Source organism: Echeneis naucrates, chromosome 18, assembly GCF_900963305.1.
Source record: "Echeneis naucrates chromosome 18, fEcheNa1.1, whole genome shotgun sequence".
Taxonomy (NCBI): domain Eukaryota; kingdom Metazoa; phylum Chordata; class Actinopteri; order Carangiformes; family Echeneidae; genus Echeneis; species Echeneis naucrates.
The window spans coordinates 13652539-13680387 of NC_042528.1; the positions used below are offsets into that span (position 1 = coordinate 13652539).

Genomic DNA, 27849 nt, shown 5'->3' on the forward strand with positions numbered 1-27849 from the left:
TGAGGAAGAAAAGGAGAGGTCAAAGGATGGGACAGTCTCTGCAGCTGTTAGGGCTAGTTTGAGGACCAACACCTAAGCAGCTCTCTGTGAGATAAAAGGGAGATGAGATTTGCATGACTGTTGGATTAGACTGTTAGTATAGTTAGAAGGACAGTTGCCTGTAAAAGTTGTCAATTCAAAAGCTTGATTAAGTGCAGAAGTATGATTATATAACAATACTTTTAGTCCCAAAAGACATGTGTGGCTGAATGACTTAGTTATAATGTAACTGCTGTACTGTGAGAAAAATGTTTTAGACCGTGTGCATTTCTTAGCGTAGAACCAATCTTATATGAATCACACCAATTAGACATAAGGTTATAACTACCTGTTTGATACTGTGTAGATCTAAAACAGCCCTGGACTCCTCTCAGAGCAGCAGATATTTTAACTGCTGGAAGTTGTGAGGTGAAGCCTCCATGGATCTGTACTTGTTGGTCCAGCTCATCCCACAGATGCTGGAATGGAGCTAAATTAACACCTTCAGTGGTTTGTTGTTCCTCAAAACCATTCCTGAAGCATTAGGGAGCATTATCCAGCTGACAGAGGCCACTGACATTAGGGAATGCTGTTTCCATGAAGGGCAGCTGATTGTTTTTCACACTGAAGAAAACACAGGTCACTGAATGACAATACTTTGTTTTAATGAATATAAAAAGAAATGTACACAATAGTGATAGTGAACCAGTGAAAACGTTAAGTCCACACACAGCGTTCTACTCCAGTGTCCTATCAACAATCATCTCCTCAATTAAATATCAATATCTTGTAAACATATTACATGTGAAGGTTATTCTCTAGAAGCCAGTATCGTAGAAAGATAGATGCAGATTCCAAATAACTGAGTATAATTTAGGAAGTTAGAATAACGTTTGGCCAAAATTGAACAAACTAATAACCATTAATTGGAATACCTGTTTCTTCTTCTTTTTTTTTTCTTTTTTAAATGAGGAACGTGACCAGAATAAAAAGTAAACCAAATTATTCTCTTTTTTTCGCTTACAAGTCAAAAAAAAAAAACAAACAAACAAAATAAAATCCCACAGAGAGCGAAACACTTGAGGACGACAGCAGCTTCAGGCAGATGTTTCTCGCAACAGCTGGACTCCCTATAGTCCACAGTGCGCCGATAACCAGCGGGAGCAATCAGTGATGTAACAGCAATCACAACTTGTCCTTGATTAATAATAAGCGCTGCTACTCATGGTGTTTGATTGTGCTCTTATAACATCACAAGTACTTTTATCAACTACCACGCAGTTCTAACCCCCAAGAAGAAGAACTCTGAGATGAAGGTCACTACCTGGAACGACGGTCTTTTCTGTTCTTGTCCAGGCTTTTGTCCATGGTCTTTTCGTTGTCCCCTCTGCATTTGGGGCAGTACCACTTGCCTTTGGGCTTGTAGGTCAGCCCCACACAGGAGAAGTGAAACCATTCAATGGGGCACTGGTCGTTATCACATCCAATCATCTCGCCATAAGACACCTGCTCACAGAGGCAGTAAGTGGGCTCATTGGGGTCAATAGCAAATTCTACTGGCGATGCGTCCCGTTCCTGTTTGGACTTGCGCTTTTTCTTCTTTGCAGACTTGGACTTCTTTTCTCGGGGTGGAGGGATGGAAAGCTCCTCCGAGGCATCGTCCACCATAGACCCGTTGGCTGAAGGGTGGTTGGAGTCACGGCTCTCGCTGTTACGCTGGCGTCTTGGACGCCGGTTTGAGGTGCGCTCAGGGGCCGGGGGCTCCTGGATGCTGGATCGCCGCTCCGTGCTGAGCCGCTCAGCCTCGCTGGGTTCCTGGAGGCACAGGGAATGAGAGTCCATTTGGCGAGAGCGGTTCTCCACCAGTTCTGTCATCTGGGTCACCACGTGAATCTTCTCATCTCCAAGCTCCTGGCTGATGATGAGCGCCCGCTGCAGCTGGATCTGTAGGCGCTTCCTTTGAGCTGCATCCTGTTCACCTTTGTACTTCTCGAACACTTCATCCACCTCTTTCAGCACCTCTGCAGAGCACAAACCACACAGGCAAATTAATGAACTGGACCCTCTACTAATTTTTTTTTTTTTTTTTAGGTGTTGTGTTTCTCATTGCATTTGTAAAACTGTTGGGGGGAAAAAAGGCATGGGAAGATTACTTTTTACCAGTGTCATTTCAAAATGGCTTATATCTCTAAAATGAGCATGAAAATTATGTTTTTACTTTAAGTGAACTTATTCTACCAACTTGGTGAACATTTAACTATGTACAGAACAGCACACTAACACTGGGTGGTTCCTTGGTTCTCCACATCGTGACTGCACCACACCAGTTTTACAGATTTGTCGCCTGCAAATTCTTCTCCTGGTCTATCATATACCACAAAAGGCCTAAAAGGATAGTGGATGGGGGGGAGTTGAAGTGCAATAAACTCACTGGAATCTAGATGAAACCAGTCTGAGAAAACTTTATCATTGTCCTGCTGGTACAATGGTAAAATGCAGCCATAAAATACAGATCCCAGTCAGCAACAATTCTCAGAGTGTGGCACTCAGAGAACTTACGCCACTATCAATGTGCACTGTTGACATAAGGCTGGTTGGGTCCATGGAAACAGTATCTACCATCTGCTGCCACAGCAAAAATTCAGATCCATCAGAGCAGGTCTCGGACTGTCCAGTCACTGCAACCTCAGCATTCTGCTCAGAGGTTAGATTAGAACATGAAGGAACGCTCCTGACACACACCGATTGGCTGACTATATGAAGAAGCAGGTGCACAGCTGTTCCTAATAAAGTGCCCGTCCAACTTTTCAGCGGACATTTTAAACTTTTGGCTGACGTGAAATAGAAATTGGACATGTTAGATAGGGGGCAGGAGAGGGCGGAGCCACACTGAGAGCCAACCCACGGGAAGTGACGCCAGTCGGAGGGGGTGCCTTGAGGAGCTATCCGGCTCTGCGGTTCGAGATCTAGGGAGCAGAGTAGTGGGGTGGACGTCGATCCAGCCCTCAAATGTGTGTAGTCTCTCCCGAAAATGATTTAAAACCAATGCGCGTGAGTTCATTCGATTTCCGTCACTATCTATCGATGGTGTCGTTCAACTTATCGCGAGCGGCGGCAGTTCAACACCGCCGCTTAGCCTGTGTCAACACAACGCAACAATGACAATTGTTTTTCCTACAATAAACGCATTTGTTCGAATACTAACCGCCTTAACGTTGACGACAGAGTCATTAATCGCTCTTATCGGCTAAATACCGAGCCCACCTCACGGACAGCAAGGCGAAAATGAACAGTTAACCAGCACTCTTTAGTATGCATAATGTCACACAAGCCTGCATTAAGGAAACTGCAATGTCTGTTAACCATGGTCGTTGGGCAAAGGGTCATACATCAATTAAGACAATTACCCAATTTCTACGCATCCTCATTCTGTGTTGTGGTATTCGGCATACGTTTCATAGACCAAGTAGCGTTTCTTTCAAATAAAAAACCAAGTTTACGCATCGTTTTACCTGCTATTCGCACAATAATCCTCCGTGGAAACACCGCGCTGGGCGGCAGTGTATAGTCTATAGCTATTGAAAAAGTTGAGATTTTATGATTACACGGTTCTAGTTTTGGGACTGTATTAACACCGAATGTGCCATCAGACACCAAATATTCATTCACAGATCATTATCAGGTCACAATATACATTTGTAGAAAGACACATAGTGCATTTCAGAATTTCCTCGATCAGATTGGTATCGCACACAAAACAGGACTGAGTATCCGAGCAATGCTAACTGTCGCTTTGCTTGCTTGTTGAATTAGCCCTTGGTCTATCGATACAATTGTCCACATTTCAGCCGGTCACCTTAGTGTTGGGATGAAACAAGGGGCGCTCAGTTTTTGCAAAATGGGAACACAAGCCTCGCGCCTGCTCCACCATTTCAGCCCATCCTCTCACACTGCCGTCAATGTTTAACACTTTTACACACACGCAGTTAGAATTCACGAGAAAAGCGTATAACACAATACCTTGATACTTTGCATCAATTTCTCGAAGCAGGGAAACATTTCTTTGTATGTCCAATGGTAGGGACTCCACACATTCCAGATAATCCTCCACATAGTTGACCAGTTGTTGCGACTTGTCGGCATTTGGGTAGTGGTGGCCTAACATCGTCCCTACGATGCATAGAGGCACTAAAACAATATGGAGGAAATGGGGAAAATATACAGTTAAAATCAAATGATTGGCGACTTTGCAGCTTGTAGGGCAGTTCCAGGCAGCAGTTCACTTCAAACAAAACTCAAGCTACTGCGCATGCGGGAGTAATAGCCTTTTATGGAATTGTACAGTTTCCTCTCATTTGTCGTCATCGAAGGCGGTGCCTGGTGAAATTGCAGCATTGGGATTGGTAGAGACTGGCCTCATTATCATAGTATTTTCCCGGGAAATCAATCCAAAGGGGAAAGTGAAAACATAGTGCTGCCACAGCACACAATGAGATTACATTTGACCTTGTTTCTCATTAAAGTAGAGCAGCAGAAGGCTCAAAGGCTCAGTTACTATTCTTTAATTCATATGTAAATCACGAGGATCGTAATGATAGATTAATTAATCCATCTTCTACCGTTTATCCGTTTCTAGAGCCAATCCCAGCTCAGATCGGGCGAAGGCGGGCTGCACCCTGGACAGGTCCCCAGTCTATTGACTCACACCTACGGACAATTTAGTCAGCAATTATCCTACACATACATGTCTATGGACGTTGGGTGGTTGCCCCGCAAGCACGGGGAGAACATGCTATGTCCGCACAGAAAGCCCCCAGGCTTTGTCCATTGTTCTTAACAGCAACATGAAAATCTGGATGACCACTTTTAAAAGTGTCTGTTTTGCTCCTTTCCCCGCACTGTCTCTGTCCGTTATCTGTTACAGTATCTCAACTAGTAGTCTTTTTATATACAGTGTTGCTGACATAACCATTGTTATTATAACAAAAAGTATGAATTTACGATACTTATAAAATCATATTTCCTACTACTACTACCACTCCCACTACTACCATTATTCTGAGTGCATCACTACTACAGCAGTGCAACAGCTACATTTAATTTTCCAATGACTCAATTTGATGACAATACAATGACAAATGAACCCAAAATCAATTTAAACTCTGGTGGTCTAAAAGCTGAATTTGGACACAGATGCTCTTTATACGACCAGGGTCACAAGGAAGTCAGAGTCTGACTTCGGTGGCCTGGGGCTTTAGGGGCACCTGGGCTTTTGGGTGATAATCTCCAGTGCTGTTTGAATGACGGCAGGAGCCGCCTCCACTGAAATACATAATTTATCTCAGTTACGTTGTGGTCAAGTTAAATGCAGCGCTGAGTCACTGAGTCACATGAACACCCCGGTGTGTGTGTGTGTGTGTGTGTGTGTGTGTGTGCGAGAGAGGGAGAGAGAGAAAGAACATGACCATTCGAGAAAGTCTCACAAGGACCTTTCCCCCCAGTTTTGTTCAACCGCCTCTTCTTTCTGTCTCAGTGGTTTCGTTTCCTGACTTTCGAAGTCAGTTGGTCAATACATCATTAGCATATAAGAATCAACGTTTCTGCTTCCGGTTTGTATTTTCAAAATACAATCCCTTCAGTGTGAGACATTGCATCCAAATTTCATGGTATGATAAGTAATCAAACACGAATCAAATACAATAAGTTGTTTTATTTTGATTGAATAATTAGAACTGGATTAGCGCTGTTGCCGCACAGCAAGAAGAATGTGGGTTCAATTCCCAAACCTAGGTCCTTTCGGTATGGAGCATGTGTTCGAGTTTCCTCCCACAGTGAAAGAGGTCAACTGGTGACTCTAAATTGCCTGTAGGTCTGAGTGTGAGTGGTTGTTTGTCTGTCTGTCTCTGTGTGTTGGGTCTGTGATGGGCTGGTGACCTGTCCAGGGTGACCCCCCCCCCCCCCCCTTGTTCCAGATCATTGTAATTATTTTCATGCCATCTCATCCACTGTGCTTGTTTTCAGTTTTATCGTGTTCATCCACACATTAAGTGGTTAAAATTCCCACTTCATTCGCGAGAAAGGGTAAAATGTCACGCTATACTACGATATACACAGTACTGCACAGTCCATGAAAAAATATGAAATATTGTCTAATCTGGGGTGAATCCCGTGATTTTCATTGCACTGATACCAAAGCACTGATACCAAGCAGGTTAAAAAAAACAAGAAGTAATTTTAGGAAATTAAAAGCACTCATTCATCGTTTACTTCTACCGATTATCGGGTTGCGGGGTTTGCTGCCAAAATGCCAATGCCAATACTTTGAGCAAGAGCGGGGTTCATCCTGGACAGGTCAGCAGTCCATCACAGGGCCAACACACAGAGACAGAGACAAAGCCCTATCCATGCAGCCATCCAGGAAAACTTCTCCACAAATTTTTAATAAATGTTTATACTAGCCTATTGGAAGGGAATCCCCATTATTATGTCATTACTGTTTGGATTGAAATATTTGACATTCTGCACGAGAAATAAAATCCAACTAATATATATATATATGTGCGGATTTTATTTGTAAATGAGAGACTTCCTGTCATGCTCTGTGTGCCGCTGCTTGTTGTGGACTAGTGTACGGAGCTGTACACCGTGGGGGACAGACTGACTGAGAGTCCAGCTGAGTGTCGCACTTGTCGCCATGAAGAAGGCAGTTGTGTTGTTCGTTGTAGCCTGCTGCGCTGTCTCAGGTGAGCTTCAGTCTCATCATTCTTTACTTTGCAGGCCAAAACTGCTTTCCTCCACTATATTCACCTTTTTTATTACGCGAGTAAAGTGTGATGCGTTTTGTGGAATTTTGCAAATAATGTTTGCATCTTCTAAACTGGTTTATTGCCATTTTGCGATTGGAAACTTAGAAAAAGAAATTCGGTGAATAAAGGAGACAGGAGATGTTTTCATCAGGACGAGGTGTTACTTCCTGGATTGTTTGGGGAACAGAAATTTCCGCAGTCGATAGTTTCTGAGTCACATGTCAGCTGGCAAAAGATCGCTTTTTTCCGAGGATGGAATCAGCAACTTGTGTTTGAGCCTCAAGTCACCGTTGAATTTTGCAGTTCACTTACTACAAGTGTTACATTAAACAACTTTGAATATTGTGGCCTTTAACCTGTCTTCACTTTTGGAGGCCGTAGTTTGTACAAAGAGTAACAGACAGAGTCAGCACTGTCTGAGCAGAAGATAAGTTGGGGACTGAAAACACGTCACATGAAGACAATATCACCTGATGCCACCGGAAGGGTTCGCCTTTGTCTTGACAACATCCAACTCTGAGGAGAACAATTATCTAAATGAATTTATTTTAGTGCTCAAGTTCTGTTTTCTAAGTCTGACAGTATTGCCAGAAGTTACTTAGATGATTCCAGCACACACACAGAAATCTTTAACAGCCAGAGTGGTGTGGTGTTTCTGTTCATTAGTTGGTGGAGGTAAGATGCAAGATACCAGCTTCAGTTACATCCTCTGCCATCAAGTTGTCAAAAACAACCAGTTGTTGTGTTTGTAATGGAAGAAAATGAAGTTGGAAGGTTGTATTAATATGGGAATTAATTGTTTTGTCCCTTCCTGTCTCTTTAAAGTGCTGTCATTGGCTGAAGAGAAACCATCTGCAACCATGTCATCTGCAAAGCAGTTTGACGTTTCGCCATCATCCACCACCTCCCAGCCTAAAACCACTACCGCCATGGCCAACACAACTACCACCACCTCCAAGACAACAACCACCACCCCCAAGACAACAACCACCACCCCCAAGACAACAACCACCACGCCCAAGACAACAACCACCACCCCCAAGACAACAACCACCACCCCCAAGACAACAACCACCACGCCCAAGACAACAACCACCACGCCCAAGACAACAGCCACCACCCCCAAGACAACAACCACACCTGTCCCAGGACCCACCCCCCCCACACGTGTGTTCGTTGGAAGCTACAATCTGACTGAGAAAAAAGTGGTTTGCCTGCGGGCTAACATGGCACTAGAGATCCAACTGTCAGCAGCAAAGGTACATTTCAAGTCATCAACATGGATAGAACTTTCTGCTCAAGTCTCTGACTCAGCTGTTATAAAAGCAATTGTTAGCAACATGTTTTCAGGAAATGAAAAAACTATTCATAGTTCAAATGTTTTATTTCTTCACTGTTGTGGCCTTGACATGCACACAAAGTTAAACGTGCCATCTTTGTGTCATAAGACAGTAGCTGCTAATGCTATATGATATTTTTTGCTCCAAAGAAACACTGTAACAGCTATGGTGCCTTGGGGGACGTTGTGATACAAAGCATCTGTCTAGTTTCCTGATTTCTTTGTTAATGTTTCAGGTCAATGGGAGCTTCATTGTTCAGCCTAATGAGACCAAGACTGAAGGAAGTTGTGGGGAAACCAAGGCAAACCTGACTCTCGTCTTCAAAGAGGGCTTTATCACTTTCATGTTCAACAAGGTACATTTGTTTTATTTAATTTCTCACTAATATCATGTTATCAGTTTAATGCTGGTAGGACTGGACAGTCCCCGTTTTCCTCTTTGACCTATTTACACTACAAATATAAGTTTCAACCAATTAAATAGTTTATTGATGAATAATAATGACTAAAGTAATTTCATGTAAGAAGTGAAATAACAGAGCTTTGTTAAAAAGAGGAACTATAGTCGACGGGCCTGTTCTAAAAGCATGTGACAAGGAAGCTGCATCTCGCCTCTCCGCAATGTGTCTGTGATTCATTTAGTGTTGTTCAAAGAGACAGTTGAAATGAGATGATGTGAAAGTTGCTTGGTGAAGTGAAGTGTAACATTAATATATAATTGTAAAAATAACTGCATAAACAAAGCTTAATAACCTCTAATAATATCTCACACTAATTATGTGTTCAAAAAACCAGTGAGGCCAGCAGGTGCAACAACAGACGTCAACAAAAGAAAGATTTGTAAGCTAAAGTTAGAATTTAACAGGAATACTGACTGTAAATTCAAGCTAAAATCTTCATATCCTGTCAAGTTATACAGTTTATTGGGATAAAATACAGTCCAATCAGAAAATGGTCACAACAGAAGGGAAGGCCCTAATGAAAATTTAGTATTTTTGCAGCAAGTCAATAGTTTCTCAGTGAGCTTTACTTTAATTTTTCTTTCTGAAAAACTGAACAATGTTGCTACTAGTTGTGGTCTTTTTAAGATATTTTGCTTTCAGAATTCAAACCCCTTGTGACCTCACTAACATTAAAAAGATTCAATTCAAAATGAAACAGATATATTTCAAGAAAAACTTATTGAAAACGCACCATCCTGATCTTTATATTCATGTGAGCCAAAGTGTTATCTTCCAGAATGTTAGTCATATAAAATTCTAATGTGCTTTTCATACATCCATAAAAGAACCCAGGGGATTTGCACAAAATGATCACCACTAATTAGGTAGAGCTTTCAAAACCGTATTAGTACAAACATTAGTACATAAATAGCACGATAGATTAAAAATATTTTAAGACATCATTTGAAGAACAAAGCAAAAGTGTGTCACATATTTAAAGCAGATCAGGTTCTATGTTAATGTTAAGTTGTCAGGACTGCAACTTTGTGATGTCACAGCAAAACAATCACCACTCTCAGCCACAATCCAAGCCTGGCAGGATTGGGTTTCACACTGAACACAAAGCTTCTCTGCACAAGTAATCCAAATATATTTAAGCAGTGTAGAAAAATTGTAGCCATAGAGAGTAAACATTGTTAAAAATATCTTGCTGTCACTGTGGGCATTTTAAAAAAGAGCGAAGAAAAAAGGCACACAAGAGACCAAAATCATACATGCATAAACCACACTAAGATACACACAACAGTTCAGCAGTTCAACAATTTAATAAACCATTTCCAAATATATATGATAAAATTCATGGCAAGGCTCTGTCCTCAGCATTTGATTTGTCTGCTAATTTCCTCAGTCACTGAGGATGGCCTGTGCCTTCAGTGGGACATGGTCTACCTGGGATTCTGTCCACAGGTCTAAGGGAGAACATGCAAACTACAAAGAAAGGCCCCAACCTTCTTGCTGTGACAGTGCTAACCACTTTGCCACCTTACCACCCCAATACTCGAATTTCAAAGTATAATCCCAGCAGAAGAATGTAGTATTTCCCTCACTTTTCCAGACAAGATAGTCTAGTATAGATGGTAATATGCAATGGGTCTGTACCCTGATTTGATCCAGCTATGGTCTTGTTGACTGCAGTGAGAATCATTATCTCACATTTAGTTACAATAAGCACTTTGATTACCAAATTGCTTTGGATTATATCCTTTGTGAAACCCTGTCTCCTCAGAGTGTTGCTGATAATACTGCCTATGTTGATGCTCTGTCTTTCAAACTCAGCTACAGCTTCGCCAAAGGAGGTAAGTTGTCATTAATCCAGCTTCTCCTTTCCTGTCATTAAACTTTAAACTCTGAGAATGTGGGTCACTGAATTTCAAAGGAGGCTGAAAATGTGCAAGACTGGCAATTGACAAAAAATAGATAAATGCTTAACAACTTCCATGTCTGTGTGTCACGGCGTAGCCTTTGGAATTACTTTTAAGTATGTCCTGTCCAACAAGTTTGACAATCATCATTGTGCTCTGAGAGAACCCTTCAGCATTGTTTTTTGACTGTTGCAGAAGCTCGGCAAGAATATCGCGCCGACAACAAGTCACTGCATCTCTTCGCTGCAAAAGTGTCACACTGCTATTCCTGCTCGGGTGAAATGCTTTACATGGGGAACGGACTCTACCTAAATGTTACTAAAAACAGGATGCAGGCTTTCAATCTGACCAAGAGCTATGACTTTGGCCAACGTAAGTGTTCTGATGAGAAGTTCCTTATTATACAATTTCTTTGATTACATGTCTGAATGAATGAAAAAATAAGACAATTCTTTTAAAAGAAAAATATTTTTTTCTATTTAAAATCAGAATCACTTGAATTTTTTTTAAAGAAATTTACTAATACATTTTTTAATAAAAATGAAAACATCCTGTAATGATAATGACAGTCTTTAAGATAAATTGTCACATGATGTGTAACTTACATTTGATAATGAAACTACAAACCATTACAACAACATTTGAATTTCAACATAAAAAAAAACCCAAACATAATAATGTTTTAACACAACATCAAGTCTTAATTATGAGTTGTATGTAGCTGTGCATTTTTAAAAAGGAAAATTAAAAAATAATTCTGTATAATATAATTAATTTTCTGTTATAGTTAATTTTCTCAGTAGAAAATTAGACTTTGCCCTTTGCCCTGTGAAATTGCACCTTTCAAATTAGGCTACAAATTAATGACACTTTTGATCATGTTTGTAAAATGATTTGTTTTTTGATTCATGTGTTTTTCAGCTGACATGTGCCTTGCTGACAAGACAGATTACCGTGTTGCCATTGGAGTGGGAGTGACATTACTCGTGCTCATTGTGATTGTGGTATTGGCCTATCTGGTGAGCCGCAGGAAGAGGACTGACGGTTACCAGACTCTATAAGGTGGCCTGGTCCAAGGTTGACGAGAGCTCATCCCAGATGTCACTCTGGTTTAAGAGGAGAAGTCAGTAAGGCTGTGAGGCTCTTTCTCAGGGGATCGGCAGCATTTCTACCAAATCCTATCCATTTCTGACACTTAATTTGAACTAATCAATCAATTACTTGGTAAATTTTAAAATGCTATTATAAATTGATCTATCAAAATAGCACTTCAAAGTTATGTTCATCAGTTCAAGGTAAGTATGTCATGGCTTTTGGCTGTTAATCCATGTATTCTTGCTCTTACATGTTAAATAGAATTTTAAAATAGAATCACAAAATACACTTAAAGGAACTTACATTTTAGTGTTCGCTCTTGGATTTAATTTTTTGCCTTTCCAATTTTGTTTCACAGCTGATCAATATATGGCTTAAAATTTTAGAACTGTATTCAATTTGACAAGACGTTTGGAGTTCAACAGCAGCATGCCACCTGCAAATTAAATCCAAAGTCCACCTGCAGTGCAGATGGTGCTCTGACTGGCCAAATCACTGGCAATACACAATCTGGACTTTGACTTTACATTTAACTTTCATGTAGCACGCTGCTCAAACAGTCTTCAACAGGATCAATATTGTAAGAGACCAAATTTGATTCATTTTAAAAGAATTGAATAACAACAAGTAAATATTAAAAACTACAATCACAATTAATTTCTAGTTTCATCATAAAAAACTATGAATTCACAATTGTAAGCAACAACATTAAAGCAATTGTAAATTCAAAGAAATGTAAGATATAGCTTTACCTTGAGTGTAATTATTGAAATGCTAGTTTGATTGATCAATAGCTTTTATATCATCACCTCCTATATATAGGTTTTGAAAAGCAGGTGTACTGCATCCTATATTTTAACCGTCATCAGCCTAACCATAACCCTAACCATTTTAGAATGACACATAATAGAAGAACTTTGATGCCACAATATTATTCGTTACGAGTTCAACAATTGCATAAAAACATTACAAAGTGGGACACTAAGCGTGGCACAAACTGACGTGGGGCACACATTTTTAAAAATGACTAAAATGCCTAATCATAATCAGTTGAGGTTGTATAATACAATAATATGCGCTGATCAGGATTGTGTTGATATAAATTAATTCATTCAAATTAAATTTCTTACAGGTGGCAAAAACAATTAGTTGTTTTTGACAAATACTGTTTAAATTTTCTGTTTCAGTGTAAACATTATGTCTGAAATGTTTTTTAGTCCTCTATTTTTTGAAGAATCAAATTTTGTGTATTTTGTAGCACATAGAGTTTCTTATTGAAGAAGAAGGGAATTTATCCAATCACTATTGATGTTATTGGTGATTATGATGTGTTTTCATTACTAATCAGCACAAAAGGGAAAATTTGTTTATAAGGCATTCATTCTCCCTTATCAACATTAATGGCACTGATTGGCTTTTCCAGTTTTTTACTTTTGTCTTTGTTATACTATATATAGTTAATCCTGAGTTTTCATATAAATGCGAGGAATAACCATGGATCCATGCAGGTTAGTCTTATCTTGATTAGAGTATTTAATGGAGCGTACATTTACTGAAGCTTAGCAGTCCATCTGTCCTCCCCCAACAAGTCTACTGTGATACACTTTCCAGCACTGGAGGAATATTTCAACAATTTAGGAAATTGCTTTGCAGCTGTTTCCCCTTGTGCCTAGTGTTTATGCTACAATAAATAAAATGTCTCCTCAAGGGAAGTGTATGTTCTCATATAATTCCCAACAAAAAAATTGCTTATTAGTTTTCCAAAATGTTAACATATTTGATTTGTCTTTTACACATGCAAAACCAACAACAAAAGACAGGTTTTGAATAACAAGAAACAATGTAGTGCAACGATGTCACTGTAGTAGCTGCTGACCATAATGTCATTATGGCCTTCACCAGCCTCAATTTTGAAAATCAAAAACACAATGGGCAAAATTAATATCTTGATTAAATATAAAGATTTAAAAAAAGAAAACGAAAATATACGCTTTGCACTGAGATTATTTTCTTAACCTACTGCATTTGTGCACATGACTAAAATAGCTTTTTCAGCACACAAGGAAAATAATTAAATACATAACAATGAATGTTAAATCAGTAGGTCAGTTTACTCTTGTTAGATTTACTCTTTACCCTGACCTGGCTCGATTATTGAGGGGTCAGCTTTTCAAAAATAAGCCTCACTTTTACATACAATGCCAGTGGATACAGTGTGTGTGTTCCTTGAAGCATTAAAAATGATGAAGCTGTTGAAAGGCCTATCTGTAGATTATCTGACCATCCAGGACGTTGTTGCAGGTGAAATGAACTGGCTTCCTGGTGGCTGTCAGCTTCTGCAGGGACTTTAAAGAGCCCACTGCTGCAATTTTCACCCACCGGTAGAGGCTGTGAAGTTAGGGAGTGAACACAAATAAGGGACCTTTATGTTTGTAAAGTTATACACAGTGTGCTAGCACTTTGACCTGTAATTTCTTGTGCCAATAAAAACTGATATTTGCTTATGTGTGTGTGTGTCCTTGAATTACAGCTTTATCTCCAGGTAGTTTTACTAACTCCTCAATGACACTTTTCTGTCAACATTTTCTGCAGTGTTAATAAAGTAAATCAGTAGCCTTGCATGTCAAAAGAAATTAGAAATTAAATTAAATCGAAGGAAAAATCAAAAAAAGCTCTAAAATAATAAGAGTGATAGCTCAGTAAATAAGTAAACATTTATTTTAATGCCTCAGAAATGACACAACAAAAAATATAATGTGATATTTGTGTTCCGTGTTGATTTGACATTAACATAATAGCTTAGTAACTATTCCTGTGACTGGATTATATAGCTTTATGTAAAATAAACTTAGCATAAAAAGAAAGGAAATGTGAGTTTGGTAGATCACTCTTGTTGTAACAATGCTTCTTATACCTAATCTTACACTGCTGGAAAGCCTGTTGATTTCCCTTTGAACTGGTGCCACATTTCTAAGTAACATACTGTACATTTGTTCGATGAGCAGCAGAGTTGTGTATGTGGATGCCAAATCTTCTCTTCCAATGCCAAACAGCTTATTTTGCTGTTGCCATTGACTCTTGTTTTGAGCTTCTAGTACCCCAGCATGGACCCTGCTAGAGTGGTCACTATGTGTCTGCGCCATTGGACTGATCTGGATAGGACCCATGCAACAGGGCAACTTCAAGTTGGTGTTACGCCAAACCAAGTTGCAGTATAATTTGGAGTGAGCCTATGAGAAAGGTTGTTGGTTCACTGACTACGAAACCTGAGACCCTGAAGATCGTCTTGCTACGCAGACGACACTCAGCTGTACCTATCAATGAAGCCAAATGAAGTCAGTCAGATAGTCAGACTGCAGACATGTCTTGAAGACAAGTCTGGATGACTGGAAATTTTTTACTTCTCAACTCTGACAAAACAGAAGTTACTGTACTCGGTCCTAAACACCTCAGAAAAATACTATCTAATCATCTCATCAGTCTGGTCGGCATTACTTTGGCCTCCAGCTCCACTGTAATAAACCTTGGAGTAACCTTTGACCAGGACATGTCCTTTGTCCCTCACATAAAACAAGTTAGTCGGGCAGCTTTCTTCCACCTGAGAAACATTAGGAAAATCAGAAACATCCTTTCTCAGGATGATGCTGAAAAACTAGTCCATGCATTTGTAACTTCTAGGCTGGACTACTGTAACTCATTACTATCTGGATGTCCAAACAAATCTCTGAAAGGCCTTCAGTTGATTCAGAATGCTGCTGCACGAATATTAACAGGAACTAGGAAAAGAGATCACATCTCTCCTGTGTTAGCTGCTCTTCATTGGCTGCCAGTAAAATATAGAGTAGAATTCAAAATCCTTCTTTTAACATATAAAGCTCTTAATGGCCAAGCTCCATCATATCTCAGAGAGCTCATAGTTCCTTACTGTCCTAGCAGGCCACTCCGCTCTCTAGATGGAGGTTTACTTGTTGTTCCTAGAGTCTCCTAGAGTCCTAGAGGCAGATTGTTCAGTTATCAGGCTCCTCTTCTATGGAACCAACTCCCAGCATCGGTCCGAGGGGCGGACTCTTTAGTAATTTTCAAGACCAGGCTTAAAACTTTCCTGTATGACAGAGCGTACAGTTAAAAAGTCCTCTACTCTTTAGGTATGCTGCTATAGGCCTAGGCTGCTGGGGGAAGGACTGAGCTTCTCTCTCTCTCTCTCTCTCTCTCTGTGTCACCCTCTCTCCCCCTCTCCCTCTTTCTCTCTCCCTCCCTCCTTGCATGCGCTGATAAGAACCATCCTTCTTAAAAAACACCCAGTTCTAAGCATTTATACTGCATTTACTAACCATGTTCTGCCAAAGTCTCTGTCTCTCCCAGTTCCTCTCCTCGCTCTCCCTGTCCTCATCCTGCAGGTGGTGACTCATCTCCATCCCATGTTCCTGCAACACCTGCTGGTCCCATATTTCATGAATTCTGTACTACAGCTCAACTCCATGAACTCCATGCAACATGTTCCTGCCTACACCCCCCCCTCCAATGCCTGTCTCACTCTCTCTCTCTCTCTCTCTCTCTCTCTCTCTCCCATTCTCAACCCAACCGGTCGAGGCAGATGGCCGCCCCCCCTGAGCCTGGTTCTGCTCGAGGTTTCTGCCTCTTAAAGGAAGTTTTTCCTTGCCACTGTTGCCAAGTGCTTGCTCATCGGGGGATCTGTTGGGTCTCTTTAAATAAATGTATAAAGAGTTTGGTCTAGACCTGCTCTATATGTAAAGTGCCTTGATGTAACTTTGTTATGATTTGGGGCTATACAAATAAATCTGATTTGATTTGATTTGATTTGAAGAATGAATGACACCTTAGGCGATAGTTGTGTTATTGTGACTGTAATCTCCACAGGCTGTCTGGTAAGAACAGTAGTAATGATTGTCAAACAGTCCAATTGATGACACACACACTCTGAATGAAGTTCCACTCTTTTAATGCTGGCTCATATGTGTTGCCACATCAAAGACATAAACAGAAAACATTCAGATATTAATAATATGCAATAGTTTTAAACATACAAGATAATATTAGTCAAAGAGTGCAACAGTGGGGTAGCTTAATGAAATAAACAACGTCAATGTGAATGAACAAGGAGAAAATAGCTCTCAGGAATTTTTAAGACTATGAACAAAAACTACTCCTTAAATGTTGATTGAAATAATTCAAGCTTTCCACAGCTCCACAGAAATGACTGAACTCAAATATCAACTCAACTTCAGTGTTAATATTAGAACAGTAGAATGACTATTAAAGGCAACAATAATTAACAAATATATACCCGAGAGAATGTCATACTGCAACATATTTATGAAAAAAGCAACTTGAATAATAAATTTGATAACTTACAGTCTCATGGATGCACATAAAGGAAAGATAAGAAAATAAGAAGGAAAGGTCCCTAAGCTGAAGTCCAAAGTGAAATCCACACTGGAGCTGTGGATGTGTTAGATTGTCCAAAAACTGAAGGAAAGTGAGCAAGTCTGTCTTCATCCTTTCTCTGCACCTGTGCACACAGCGAGGCAGGGCTCTGATTGGAGGAGACAGTGTTTACCTCATCTGCGCATGAGTCCTGCATGCACAGATCACATGCTCAGCACATGGGCTGCTGTCCTTCTGAAAAGAACCCTAGTACCATCTCCAAATGAAGGCCAAGTTCCATATAACTGGGGATGTCCCATGAAGACAAGGCCCCAAGAAGACTGTTTCTGCGCCCTGCCAGCACTAATGTACCGTAGACTGTCTTCTACAGATTTGCAGTCAAGGTTTGCAAGACCTAACCTTAACCCTGGACAGGTTCGCAGCTGAGTGTGAAGCGACCTCAGGATCCCTCAGTAAGAGCTGGTCAATGTGGCCAGGGAAAGGAAAGTCTGGGCCTCCCTGCTGAAGTTGCTACCCCCGCAACCCGACCTCGGATAAGCAGATGAGGATGGATGGTTTGCAAGAAGACAGCTCTCTGCCCAGACAATCTAGAACAGATTGCACGCAGCCAATTCCGGTCTCAGAGGGCTGCCAGAAGGCCTGCCATGACTACCCTTCACCATGTTGGCAACATGTGCACTGGATCCTGATCATGTGGAGGAATGTTATGACACTATGTTGATTGCTGCGCCAATAGAGTAACATCTTTTGGTGGAGTCAGTGTGATTGTGTGGGGCAGAAACTCCCTCACTGGAAAAGTGAGGCTTGTCTTCATAGGAGGCAATCTCAATGCCTAAGATTCTGCAACCAGAGGCGATTCCATATCTCCACTGTCAGGGGCTGAACTCTTAACTCAGCGCTCGCCCCCCACAGAGCAGGTTTTATCAAAAACTAGCTCCAGAATTCTGGAGTGGACAGGATGGAATGGCCTGCCAGCAGTGCTGACCTCAACCCCACTGAACACTGGGACACTCACACTGGGATCAGCTTGAGCGTGCTGGTTGAGTCAACACAACCACAGTGGCTGACTTGCGTCAAATGCTGGTTGAAGAATGGGATGCCATACCCAAAGCAGTGTGACCAGGCTGGTGACCGGCATGAGGAGGAGGTGCCAGGCTGTTATGGTCTGGTATGGTTCTTCCACATGCTACTGAGGCTCCAGTTTGTTAAATGAAGGAATTGTTAAATTGCCAATATGTATTGTTTCCTCAAACTTCAATCATCCAGTCCACCAAACACCAAACAAAAGTAAATGGAAATTGCATAAAGCCCCAGTTTCATGTTTCTTTACCCTCTGCGTTTGCAATCTTATTTATTTACCCCAAACTTCTTTCTCTCCATACTGTGCCTGTCTGCTTCATTATCTAATGAGGGGATGTCATCCAGTTGTGACATTTAATTTTTTTTTTTTTTTTATAATTTCAGGCAGAATAGAAAAAGCCTTGGTTGTACAGTCGATGAGCAGTTTCACTCAGGCTTTCTTTCTTCAGAAAAGTCATGCCAAAAAGTGGTGGATCTTATTAGTTTCATTAGACACACCACCTTCACATATATTTCAACAAATGATCAAATGGTTTAATCTTTATTAAGCTGGTCGTGTTAGCAGATATTTGGTTTAATGAGCCTGCTGGTTGATGTCTTGGTCTCTTTAAAACCGACCTCAGGAGTCGTGTTGCACTGACCGACCGGGGCGGGACTCCAACAGTCACATCCACCACAGCTGTTGCAAAACTTCCGTCCAGCGGTCCGGGACCAAGAGAAACCAAGAGACCGAGAGAAAACCGAGCAGCGGATGGATCCTGGGATCATGGCAGGTAACAGTGAAATCTGAATGAAGTGAGAGGAAAGTGCGTGTTGTTTGTCCAGAAAGATGGAATCCAGATGTGGAGGCGGACTTCCGCTGCAGCGGTTGTGTTGAGCTGAGTGAAGGCTGGATGTTGACTCTTCCAGATGAAGCAGCGGTGATGGAGGAGAGCTGTGGGCCGCCTCAGACCCCGCTGGTCGCCGTCACCTTTCAGAAGAACGTCCACAGGAAGCTGAAGTACCTGGAGGCTGAACCCAAAGCGCTGGGGGTACGGTGTGTGTGTGTGTGTGTGTGTGTGTGTGTGTAACTTGAACCTACAGTGTTGTGTGTGTTGTTGGCAGGTCACCCAGATTGGGCTGAGTGCATTTCAGATCATCTGTGCCAGTGTGTTTCTGACTGAAGGTGTGAGTCAGACACACTCTGACATCCCCATGATCATCTCATCTCTGCTGGTAAGATCCTTCGAAAACGACATTATACTTTATGTCTCCACCTCTCCTGGCTATTTGAAATTCTCAGGAATGTTGGTCAATATCCAAACCCATGACAAACAGATAAGATCATTTTGTGACAGTACATTTAAAATGTTTTTTTGTTGTTGTTTTTTTGGGGGGGACAAGTTTGATCAAATTTTTTGTCACACATGTTGAGACTGTCAGTTGCTTTAGTTGATTTGACTCAAAACAATTTTCATCCCACTTTTTACACTTCCTGCTTTCTTGACTGTGTGATTTTGGTCTTTCACAGGTGGTTATAGCCGGGAGTGTCGCTGTAGCAGCTCAGAACCTTCATCTGCCCACGGTAAGTTATCAGACCAGAGAGGAGACACACAACTCAGAGACCCAAATACTGCCAAATACAGACTGAGGCCACTTCTGCTTTCAGGGGAGAAGACAAAAACTACTAGAAAGTATCAAAATGTTCTGTGAAAAATGTCTCTTCCACTTCCTCTGCAACACAAGTGTGAATCGAGCTGGTTGTGAATTACATGTGGTCAGAACATGGTTTGTCTTCGTGATTTTTTTTATTTGTCAAAGTGTTTGTCATAACTTTTTTCAAAGTTTCCTTGTTTGTCTTTCCTGTGTCTCAGCTCAAAGCCTGTCTGGCCATGCAGATTGTTGCATGTTGTGCCTCCATCGTCAACATAATCTGCAGTCTAATTAAAATGGACAACATTCTCACATTCTGTTGGATTTACGACCATAACTTCACAGAATATACTGCTGAAATCTGCCACAAGATTGAGGTAAAGCGATAAATGTTACCTCTAAAAAGAACAATGTTTGGATTTATACTGAAATTGTAGGTAGTGAATGTATTCAATTGACAACAATACTTTATCATTCAAAATGATCTTTTAATGATCTGACAGAGCCAAGAATGAGCAATTTAATGTTACCATCATCCTGTAAGTCATATAACACTTAAAAGTAAGATGTGCTATTGTGACAGTTGTAAGTTTTGCAATCTAATTTCTACAATGATCAATCACTGAAATGATTAAAAAACAAAAAGCAATAAATTATTTACGCATATCACAAGATGAGAGCAGTTGAAGTGTCAGACAGTAATGCGAGGGCAGATGCAGTCAATGTGCCAGTCCTGAAGTTGTGTTGCAAGTATAAGCTTACATTTCTGAACAGCCTTATATAAACACACAAGTATTTGCACTACTCATTTATTGATTTTTGCTCTCTTCGGTTCAGTCCCTTGTAAGCTTTGCAAATCTTGTCCCACTTACAGAATGCCCAGTCCCATTTCCATGCTGAGTGTGTGGTCATTCATACTGCTCTACTGGCCATCTCAGTCACTCTGGCTGCGTACTGCTGCAAGGTGGTCAACTGCTGCACCCCAGCTCCAAAAGTGGTGAGTGTACACCAACAATTGTCATAGCAATGTAAGGTTGCTATGACAATAACAACCTTAGACTAGACAAGAAAGAGGAACAAGGCCTCGCTAAAATAAAAATCTGCACAGAGTAAAGATGATATAATTAGGTTGGCTGTTTTGTGTATTCAGATACACTACTCATTCAGACCTTTTCTTGTTTCCTGTCCCCGTCAGCCGGTGATCACTGTGCAAGCCCCCCCTGTCCAGCAGTAAGAAAGCAATGCAAGGACCAAAGAGTTGCACACAAATCCTCACCAGTTCAAACTGCATCAACCTACAATTTTATATTAATAATGGATGGCTGGAAAGTGGAAGTAGTGCATTACTGCCTTCAATCTGGATCATAGCTAACAACCACTAGGGGGTGACTGGTGACTGAAGTCTATGGGAAACTGTCACTGCTTCTCACTTCATTTATTAGCTCAGTAAATGTTTTCCTAATGAGTTTATGGCACCAGTCTCTGGTTTAAAGTCCTCAATAGAAAATGGCATATGCATATATTCTTAAAATAATGATCCCATTTAGAGGAAAACAAATGGAATAAAGCCTTTGATTGTGATTGGCAGATTGTACAACACAATCAGTATAGGGTACAGAACAGATCAGATCCAGCCTTGCTTCCTGTTCCACCTTCTCTTCCAAATATGGTTCTTCTAGTTTACTCTAAATGAGTGCAAGGTTGATCTGTTTCTGCTTAATGTGTTAACAAGCAACTGTTTTCTGCTTACTATTAGTACTATTTTATGTGATTCTAATATGTCAGTGCTGTGTTTACAACACACAATACAAATATAATAATGGGAATAAAAGCAACTAAAAAAAGGAACTTCAGACTTAAAAATAAAATTACACTTTGTATATAATCACAAACTTTATACGTACTCATTCTCTAAAGCAAAATGTAATTGTTTATTGTGGCCACATGGGTCAGCTACATGGTAAAATTGAATGTGAAAGTAATGAAATCAGTGAGCAGGTGAGTTATTCATGGAGTTTTCGAATGTTAGCAAACATTAGAAAAACTTGAGCTACGACAATGAGCTAAGATTTCTGATCTTTCTTCTTTTAAAGATAAACTCACAGTTAAAACCATACCAAGTAACATGACAGAAAATAAATAATGCAATGAGGAACTACTAATAAATTTACTTTTGAAATTTCTGATATCTAGATAAATTAATAAATGCAATAATTGTTTCTGATCATATTTTTTACTCTGATTGCTATTTTATAATGATCACACTTAATAAAGGTTCATTGTCACTGCAACTAACAACTATGGATAATAAAAAAGTGAAGAAAAAATTACGTGAAGGATCTGGTGCTCTCTTGTACAAGTCTGTTGTGAATAAAAAGTCATGATTGGGATTACTTGCACCTCTGAATTTTAAATAATTCAACATGATTCTGCCCACAGTTACTGAACAAATAAAAACCATATATATAACCCTACTACCACATAACAATGGTGAAATAGATTAGATTTTTTTTATTGTTGTGTTCAGCAGCTGGGGCAGGCAGTATGAATGTTCCTGGTGCCTTGTTGTGCTGAAACAGTTTTACTCTGCGACTATTTGCATTAGTCATTTATTGATTTTCTCTCTCTGGTTCAGTCCCAGCATAATCTCTGCAAATCTTGTCCCACTGACCCTAACCCTACCTACAGGGGGGGTACAAAAACAGCAACAACAATATCAACTTCGGAAGGGCAGGAAGGAGAGGGGCACAGAAACAATGAGACCATTGGTTGCAGAATTCCAGTGCAAATTTAACGGTTTGGTTAATATAATTAAAATGAATGTATGAGTGTGTCATAATATATCACTTGTGCACCTTGTTTATGTTTGTGAGTGTATGCATGTGTATGCTACTCTTTGTCATTGGATGCTGTGGGTAGCTGACTGTAGCTGACGTGGAGGCTTGTTACTCCAGGCCTCCACGTCAGCCCGGGATAGCAGGCAGGTCAGGATCAGGCTACCAGGGCACCCAAGCAACCCCCTGAGCACAGGAAGCCCCAGGTCACCCCCCTCCCCCAAAGGACCCAGAGGAAAACATGGGAGGAGCAGCCCACAGAGACAGGGGAGGCCTAAGCCCAGGGGCACAGAACTCCCCCAAGCCAAAGGCCCAGCCAGACCCCCAACAGGGGCCCACCACCCCCAGACAGAGGTGTAGCTCATATTGACTAAATTAAACGTAATTATTCAGAACAAATACATTAAAAAGATTCCACATTATGAACATTTGAGGTTTATTTTATGAGCTTTATTTCACAATATGAAAATGTTTTCCAATAACACTTTAATATCTTTCAGAACAATAATAATAACTTTAATATCTACAAATGTTGGTTCATTTAATTACATATGATATGCTGAAAAAATTGCAGCTCAAACCAATGGATGACATCACAATGAGCTGAACCTTTTTTATGTTGTAACACATATGAGTGAAGATCTGCAGTACACTATTGGATTGATAAAATTTTGAAAATTCTTACATACAAAAACGTTGCTGTACTTTTTTTCTTCAATAAATCATACATAATAATAAGATCAGCTAAGTGATCAAAAACTTACATTTGTGTTTAACAACTGTATAGGATAAATGTGATATAAGAAATACACAACTGTTTTTTTCCAGTTGAGATTTGCTGTTACCTAGTCATTCATTCAAATGACAACTATCATCTTAACTTATTCTAGCTCTACCCTTAACAAGAGAAAGAAGTTGAGAAACTGACAGACACTTCACATACATGTACAAAACACTTAATACATTAAAAAAAAAAAATCAAACAAAAACTTGCATAATAAAAAAAAGTGCTTCATCAGATTAAAAAAAATAAAAATAAAAAAATCGTACCACAACCAGTGGTCTGAGAGAGATGACAACTCTTTTTTGACCTATATTTTAAACAGGATTATAGGAAAAGACTGTACTCCTTCATATCTGCAGTTCATCTGCCCAGTGGTTCTGTGGAAGATCAGAAGACAAGTCAGAAAAGCATTCTGACTTGAGAGGGGTCCAGAATAAGACATAAATAACAAACAGACACAAAATTATCACACAGACGAAATCATCCTGTAACTCACTTGAGGTGCAGTGGATGTAATATCCTCCAGGTCTCCGAAGCAGCCCTGTTTATGACGAATGAGACTTCCCCACAGCACTGAGCGCCGACAGGCTGGACACTCTCCCTCAACAGGAAGTAGGTGAAATGGCTCTGACATTAGAAAATGTTTGGCGAGGCAGATCAAATGACTGTTCATTTCACAGGATTGGTGGAAGCAGCTCAGCTTTTCTGCCACCTAGGAAAAGAACAAACAATGATGTGGCATTCAACCATGTCAACAAAAGGACTAAAAACTAGCCTAAAAGCTAATCTAATGTAAACAGAGTGAGCAAAATGTCAGGTGAGAATCCTGGACCTGGGGCCTTTCTGTGTGGCGTTAGCATGTTATACCTCTGCCTGTGTGAGTACACTCCAGGTACTCCAGTGGTTTATTTGGTGACTCAAGATTGCCCATTAAATGTGAGCACGAATGATTCTTTGTCTATATATGTCAGCCCTATGATAGAGTGGAGACCTGAAGCACAAATTTTCATTACATTGTGCTTATGTGAGAATGTAACGATATTATCAAAGATGTTGAACCACCTCTTAAATGAAAAGCACACAATATAAGGTCTTACCTTGACTGAGCCTCTACAGAGAAAACACCTGGACACGTCTTGCTCTTCCGCAGGCTGCAGCAAAAGCATCTTCTTGGCTCTCACGCTGCCAAATGCAATGGGGATGTGCAGGGGAGGCTGCAGATTAGGGTCAAAGTCCATTCTGTATTCCTGTTTGAGCCAGCGGGCCGTCAGTGGTAGTCTATTCCACGGTGTCGCCTGCAGCATGTTGGAGAGGACACGCCAGTGGAACTGCAAGCTCGACTCTTTCCTGGAGCGCCGAGAGACATGGGAGAGTCGCCTGGAGGAGTGAGGGTGTTGCCATGCCCATTCAAACTGACACAGAAATATCACAAGTGTCAGAGTAAGAGATAAACTAATGTCTTTATTAAAGTGACTTTTTAAGTTGAGATGATTACTTGGTTTTTTGTTTTTTTGCTGTGTAGGTTCAGTCATCCAGGTAATGAGTCTTAACTGTTTGAGTCAGAGGGACCTGGACTTTGGCTCTGGAAGATTTTTCACTTCTCATTCAAAGAATCTTCTTTTTTAAAATCTGATGGTAATTTATCTCTAATTGGGTTGTCACCTTGGAGGCGGTGTGAGACTCTTAGACCAAAACATTGGGTGATTTTCTGGGGTCACATATGCTGAGATGTGGCTCACACTGCCAGGGATGGCCTCCTTTACTCCTCACTAAAACAATCTGTCTTCCCTGACCAAAATGTGAACAGTGTTGGTGGCGCAATGTAGAAGAGCCAGCTAATCTCACTGCTGGACAAGCTACAGGACAGTGACACCTAAAAAAACTGCTAAATTTCATAGTCTAAATCCCGTTTCAGTGATTTTACACCAACTGTATGAACTAAAATGTCTGTCAAATAAAGCTGACTGTTGAGAATTCACTCGGATCTATTTAAGAGTCCCTCCATCATTTCAAGGCTGCTCTCACACTCTTACCCTCAGGGCAGCGATTTCAGAGGGGAAGCCGTGTATGATGAGGACCATCTCCCTGGACAGAAGAAAGGAGTACATCCAGAGGTGATTTAGTCACTCCACACACAGTGGCCATCATGCATTGTGCTACAGCAGGTCAGCCACCATACCACGGTCCTCTCCCACTGGTTCTCTTGGCCCCCCCTCTGTGCCGACCAGCGTTGTGCTGTCCGATCCGCCGCTCTGGGTTCACAGTGAAGCCGATGTAGATGCGGCCTTTGAATTTAGGATTGATGCAGTAAAGCATGTACACACCAAAGAAGCTCTCTACCTCCACCACCATTGTAGGAAACTAAACTACGCAACGTATAATTTTACGAAACCACCGCTACCCTCAAACAAAACAAAGGCAGATGAGATAACTGTAAAAAGGTAGGTAAAAAGGCCAATCCTGTTTTGAATACGACCTGCTGTACAGCATTCCACAGAAAACGTACGCGATGGCGTTGAGTGTACTATCACAACCGAACAACCATAGTTGAGTTGATGCAAATCTACAGACGTTCATGTAAACAGTGTTGGTTGTGGTTGCCCACAAAACTGCCTGATTCAATATTACCTAAATTAATTGAATGTCTCTCTCAACGAGGCTAACAACTACTTACGTCATAAAAACATTATTTTATAATTACTAATCTGATGAATTAACTCGGAATATATATTTTTCAGAAATGAATCTCTGCAAAAACAGTTTTCTGTTTAAGTGAGAGCACCCATTTTTCTGATTGGCCAGTTTTAAAAAGTCACCCGGCGCCCGACTGGCCAGCTTGTCACCGCCATAACGTAATGCTGCGTCGTTAGCAATACCTACTATCACAGTGCATCTTGGCGCTGTAAGAAATTAGCAAGAAGAAAAGGATACAACCTCGCAAATAGAACGTGTCTCTGTCAGATTAACACTGTTCCGTAGCCGCGTTGAAAACAAATAGGCATTTTCCACTTCAAGATTGCTATATCACTTCCGGTGTCAGCCGAGCCCTCCTGTGGCTGCTGTGACTGGACTTCAGCAGTCTGAATGAGCTGACTGTGTGTGTTCGTTGAATCAGATATGGCTATCACAGCAGATCACATCCGGGATAAGCTCATGAAAGATCTTGCGGCAGTGCATGTGGTAGGTCTCCGCATTTGCTATGTGCTGACTGGTGCTGTTTCCCGCTTTTTGTATGGAAAACCCCACTACAGCACAGCAAAAACGTTTGATGGCTATGTCATCCTCGGAATGATTCGACATTTGGCCCAAAGAGAAAGCACCGGCTCAGGCTATGGCTGCTACAGCAGCTCTCACCGATGTGGAAACACAGTCGGTCTAAATCTAACAGCGACCCCGTCTCCTATAAAGCATATTTATGTGTTATTTGGTTTTACAAAGTGCCAAACACAATCGTTGGTTGGGTTGTCTGTTAATGGAATGTATTAAGTCGTAATTTATGGATACGTATGCTGTCCTCTAGGATGTGGAGGACACATCACCTAACCGCTGTGCTGCCAGCTTCAGAGTCTTGGTGGTGTCACCCCAGTTTGAAGGCAAACAGCTGTTACAGAGACACAGGTAGTACATTCTGTGCTCTTGACTGTCACACGCACACCATTTGTGATGAATGATATACTAACACTTTATGTCAGCACAGTCGAGCAGTGAATGCTGTGACTTTGTGTATCAATGAGTGTATTTCGATAGATAAGAGTTTATATTCATTATTTATCACATTAAGCCAGTAACTGCCAATTATCACCTTGTGTGGTTTGTTGTCAGAATGGTGAACACCTGCCTGGCCGAGGAGCTGAATGAAATCCATGCTTTTGAACAGAAGACCCTCACACCAGAGCAGTGGGAGAAGCAGAAGTCCCAATGACGCACGCACACCCCCGAGTGGTATCCCCCTCACGTTCCTTTATATGAAGCGAACAGATGAGAACTGTCTCTGAGTTACTGGAATGGATTAATGAAATGTAATATAAAGGCAATAAAACATGGTAATTCAGTTTTGTGATTGTTTGTTCTCAATAGACATTTGGACCTGTCATTTTTTTATCAGCATGTAAAAGAAAGGTTAGTGGTCTCAGAAGAAGTCGCAGTGAGATTGGCTTCAGTTGTGTGCTGTCACTATGCAACTCCCCCGCTCTCTTTCTGTTTTGGAACAGGTTAAACACCAAGTTCAAAATTAAATTTGAGTTGAAATGTTTTGTCTCATTGGTCAGTAGACACCACTAGCAGGGTTACAGTCTTTCACAGCTGACACATAGTTATCAACAAATAACCACCAAATGTAAATGAAATTTAGTGGATGACTCAAAACCAGCAGAGCCTTAAAAAGATATTGACCACACAGCTGGGATGTGTGGCCCCAAAATCCACTCAGGCAGGTGGCCAGCGGGGGCTTAATGCATCTGATCTTGGAAAGAACAAAACACATACACATT

General features: G+C 40.8%; 5 protein-coding genes across 6 annotated transcripts; 3 read left to right on the plus strand and 2 right to left on the minus strand.

The window, feature by feature from the left end:
- Positions 1–662: 662 nt before the first annotated feature.
- Positions 663–4301, minus strand: LOC115059012 (inhibitor of growth protein 2-like). Its single transcript, XM_029526597.1, has 2 exons — positions 4039–4301; positions 663–2039 (listed from the first exon to the last, which is right to left on the minus strand). Exons 1-2 carry the CDS (start codon positions 4181–4183, stop codon positions 1339–1341), a joined length of 846 nt encoding a protein of 281 aa, XP_029382457.1. The 5' UTR covers positions 4184–4301; the 3' UTR covers positions 663–1338.
- A 2324-nt stretch (positions 4302–6625) lies between these two features.
- On the plus strand, positions 6626–14127 carry LOC115059175 (macrosialin-like). Of its 2 annotated transcripts, XM_029526792.1 has the most exons (7): positions 6713–6761; positions 7650–7719; positions 7819–8083; positions 8400–8519; positions 10393–10462; positions 10727–10900; positions 11450–14127. In XM_029526792.1, exons 1-7 carry the CDS (start codon positions 6713–6715, stop codon positions 11587–11589), a joined length of 888 nt encoding a protein of 295 aa, XP_029382652.1. In that variant the 3' UTR covers positions 11590–14127. The 2 variants fall into 2 exon arrangements, with proteins under 2 accessions (XP_029382651.1, XP_029382652.1); XM_029526791.1 differs by having other exon boundaries at positions 6626–6761; positions 7650–8083; positions 10724–10900.
- A 4638-nt stretch (positions 14128–18765) lies between these two features.
- LOC115059027 (uncharacterized) lies at positions 18766–22822 on the plus strand. The gene is made up of 7 exons (XM_029526616.1): positions 18766–18882; positions 19019–19140; positions 19214–19324; positions 19620–19673; positions 19963–20118; positions 20616–20738; positions 20937–22822. The coding sequence occupies exons 1-7, from the start codon at positions 18861–18863 to the stop codon at positions 20973–20975; spliced, it is 627 nt and encodes a 208-aa protein (XP_029382476.1). The 5' UTR covers positions 18766–18860; the 3' UTR covers positions 20976–22822.
- A 189-nt stretch (positions 22823–23011) lies between these two features.
- slx1b (SLX1 homolog B, structure-specific endonuclease subunit) lies at positions 23012–26436 on the minus strand. The gene is made up of 5 exons (XM_029526289.1): positions 25539–26436; positions 25393–25444; positions 24457–24771; positions 23856–24071; positions 23012–23736 (listed from the first exon to the last, which is right to left on the minus strand). Exons 1-5 carry the CDS (start codon positions 25709–25711, stop codon positions 23707–23709), a joined length of 786 nt encoding a protein of 261 aa, XP_029382149.1. The 5' UTR covers positions 25712–26436; the 3' UTR covers positions 23012–23706.
- LOC115058782 (bolA-like protein 2) lies at positions 26188–27402 on the plus strand. Its single transcript, XM_029526290.1, has 3 exons — positions 26188–26539; positions 26880–26977; positions 27182–27402. Exons 1-3 carry the CDS (start codon positions 26477–26479, stop codon positions 27279–27281), a joined length of 261 nt encoding a protein of 86 aa, XP_029382150.1. The 5' UTR covers positions 26188–26476; the 3' UTR covers positions 27282–27402.
- Positions 27403–27849: the final 447 nt, after the last annotated feature.

Bases quoted from the DNA above. Each gene is read 5' to 3' on its own strand.
- LOC115058782 (XM_029526290.1), top strand. From the start codon at position 26,477: ATGGCTATCACAGCAGATCACATCCGGGATAAGCTCATGAAAGATCTT. The intron at 26,540-26,879 runs GTAGGTCTCCGC...GCTGTCCTCTAG, and splicing joins ATCTTGCGGCAGTGCATGTG to GATGTGGAGGACACATCACC. The intron at 26,978-27,181 runs GTAGTACATTCT...GTTTGTTGTCAG, and splicing joins CAGCTGTTACAGAGACACAG to AATGGTGAACACCTGCCTGG.
- slx1b (XM_029526289.1), bottom strand. From the start codon at position 25,711: ATGGTGGTGGAGGTAGAGAGCTTCTTTGGTGTGTACATGCTTTACTGC. The intron at 24,772-25,392 runs GTAAGAGTGTGA...TTTCTGTGTCAG, and splicing joins CTGAAATCGCTGCCCTGAGG to TTTGAATGGGCATGGCAACA. The intron at 23,737-23,855 runs GTGAGTTACAGG...GATCTTCCACAG, and splicing joins TTACATCCACTGCACCTCAA to AACCACTGGGCAGATGAACT.
- LOC115059027 (XM_029526616.1), top strand. From the start codon at position 18,861: ATGGATCCTGGGATCATGGCAG. The intron at 18,883-19,018 runs GTAACAGTGAAA...TGACTCTTCCAG, and splicing joins GGATCCTGGGATCATGGCAG to ATGAAGCAGCGGTGATGGAG. The intron at 19,674-19,962 runs GTAAGTTATCAG...CCTGTGTCTCAG, and splicing joins AGAACCTTCATCTGCCCACG to CTCAAAGCCTGTCTGGCCAT.
- LOC115059175 (XM_029526791.1), top strand. From the start codon at position 6,713: ATGAAGAAGGCAGTTGTGTTGTTCGTTGTAGCCTGCTGCGCTGTCTCA. The intron at 6,762-7,649 runs GTGAGCTTCAGT...GTCTCTTTAAAG, and splicing joins AGCCTGCTGCGCTGTCTCAG to TGCTGTCATTGGCTGAAGAG. The intron at 8,520-10,392 runs GTACATTTGTTT...CTGTCTCCTCAG, and splicing joins TCACTTTCATGTTCAACAAG to AGTGTTGCTGATAATACTGC.
- LOC115059012 (XM_029526597.1), bottom strand. From the start codon at position 4,183: ATGTTAGGCCACCACTACCCAAATGCCGACAAGTCGCAACAACTGGTC. The intron at 2,040-4,038 runs GTATTGTGTTAT...TGTGCTCTGCAG, and splicing joins AATTGATGCAAAGTATCAAG to AGGTGCTGAAAGAGGTGGAT.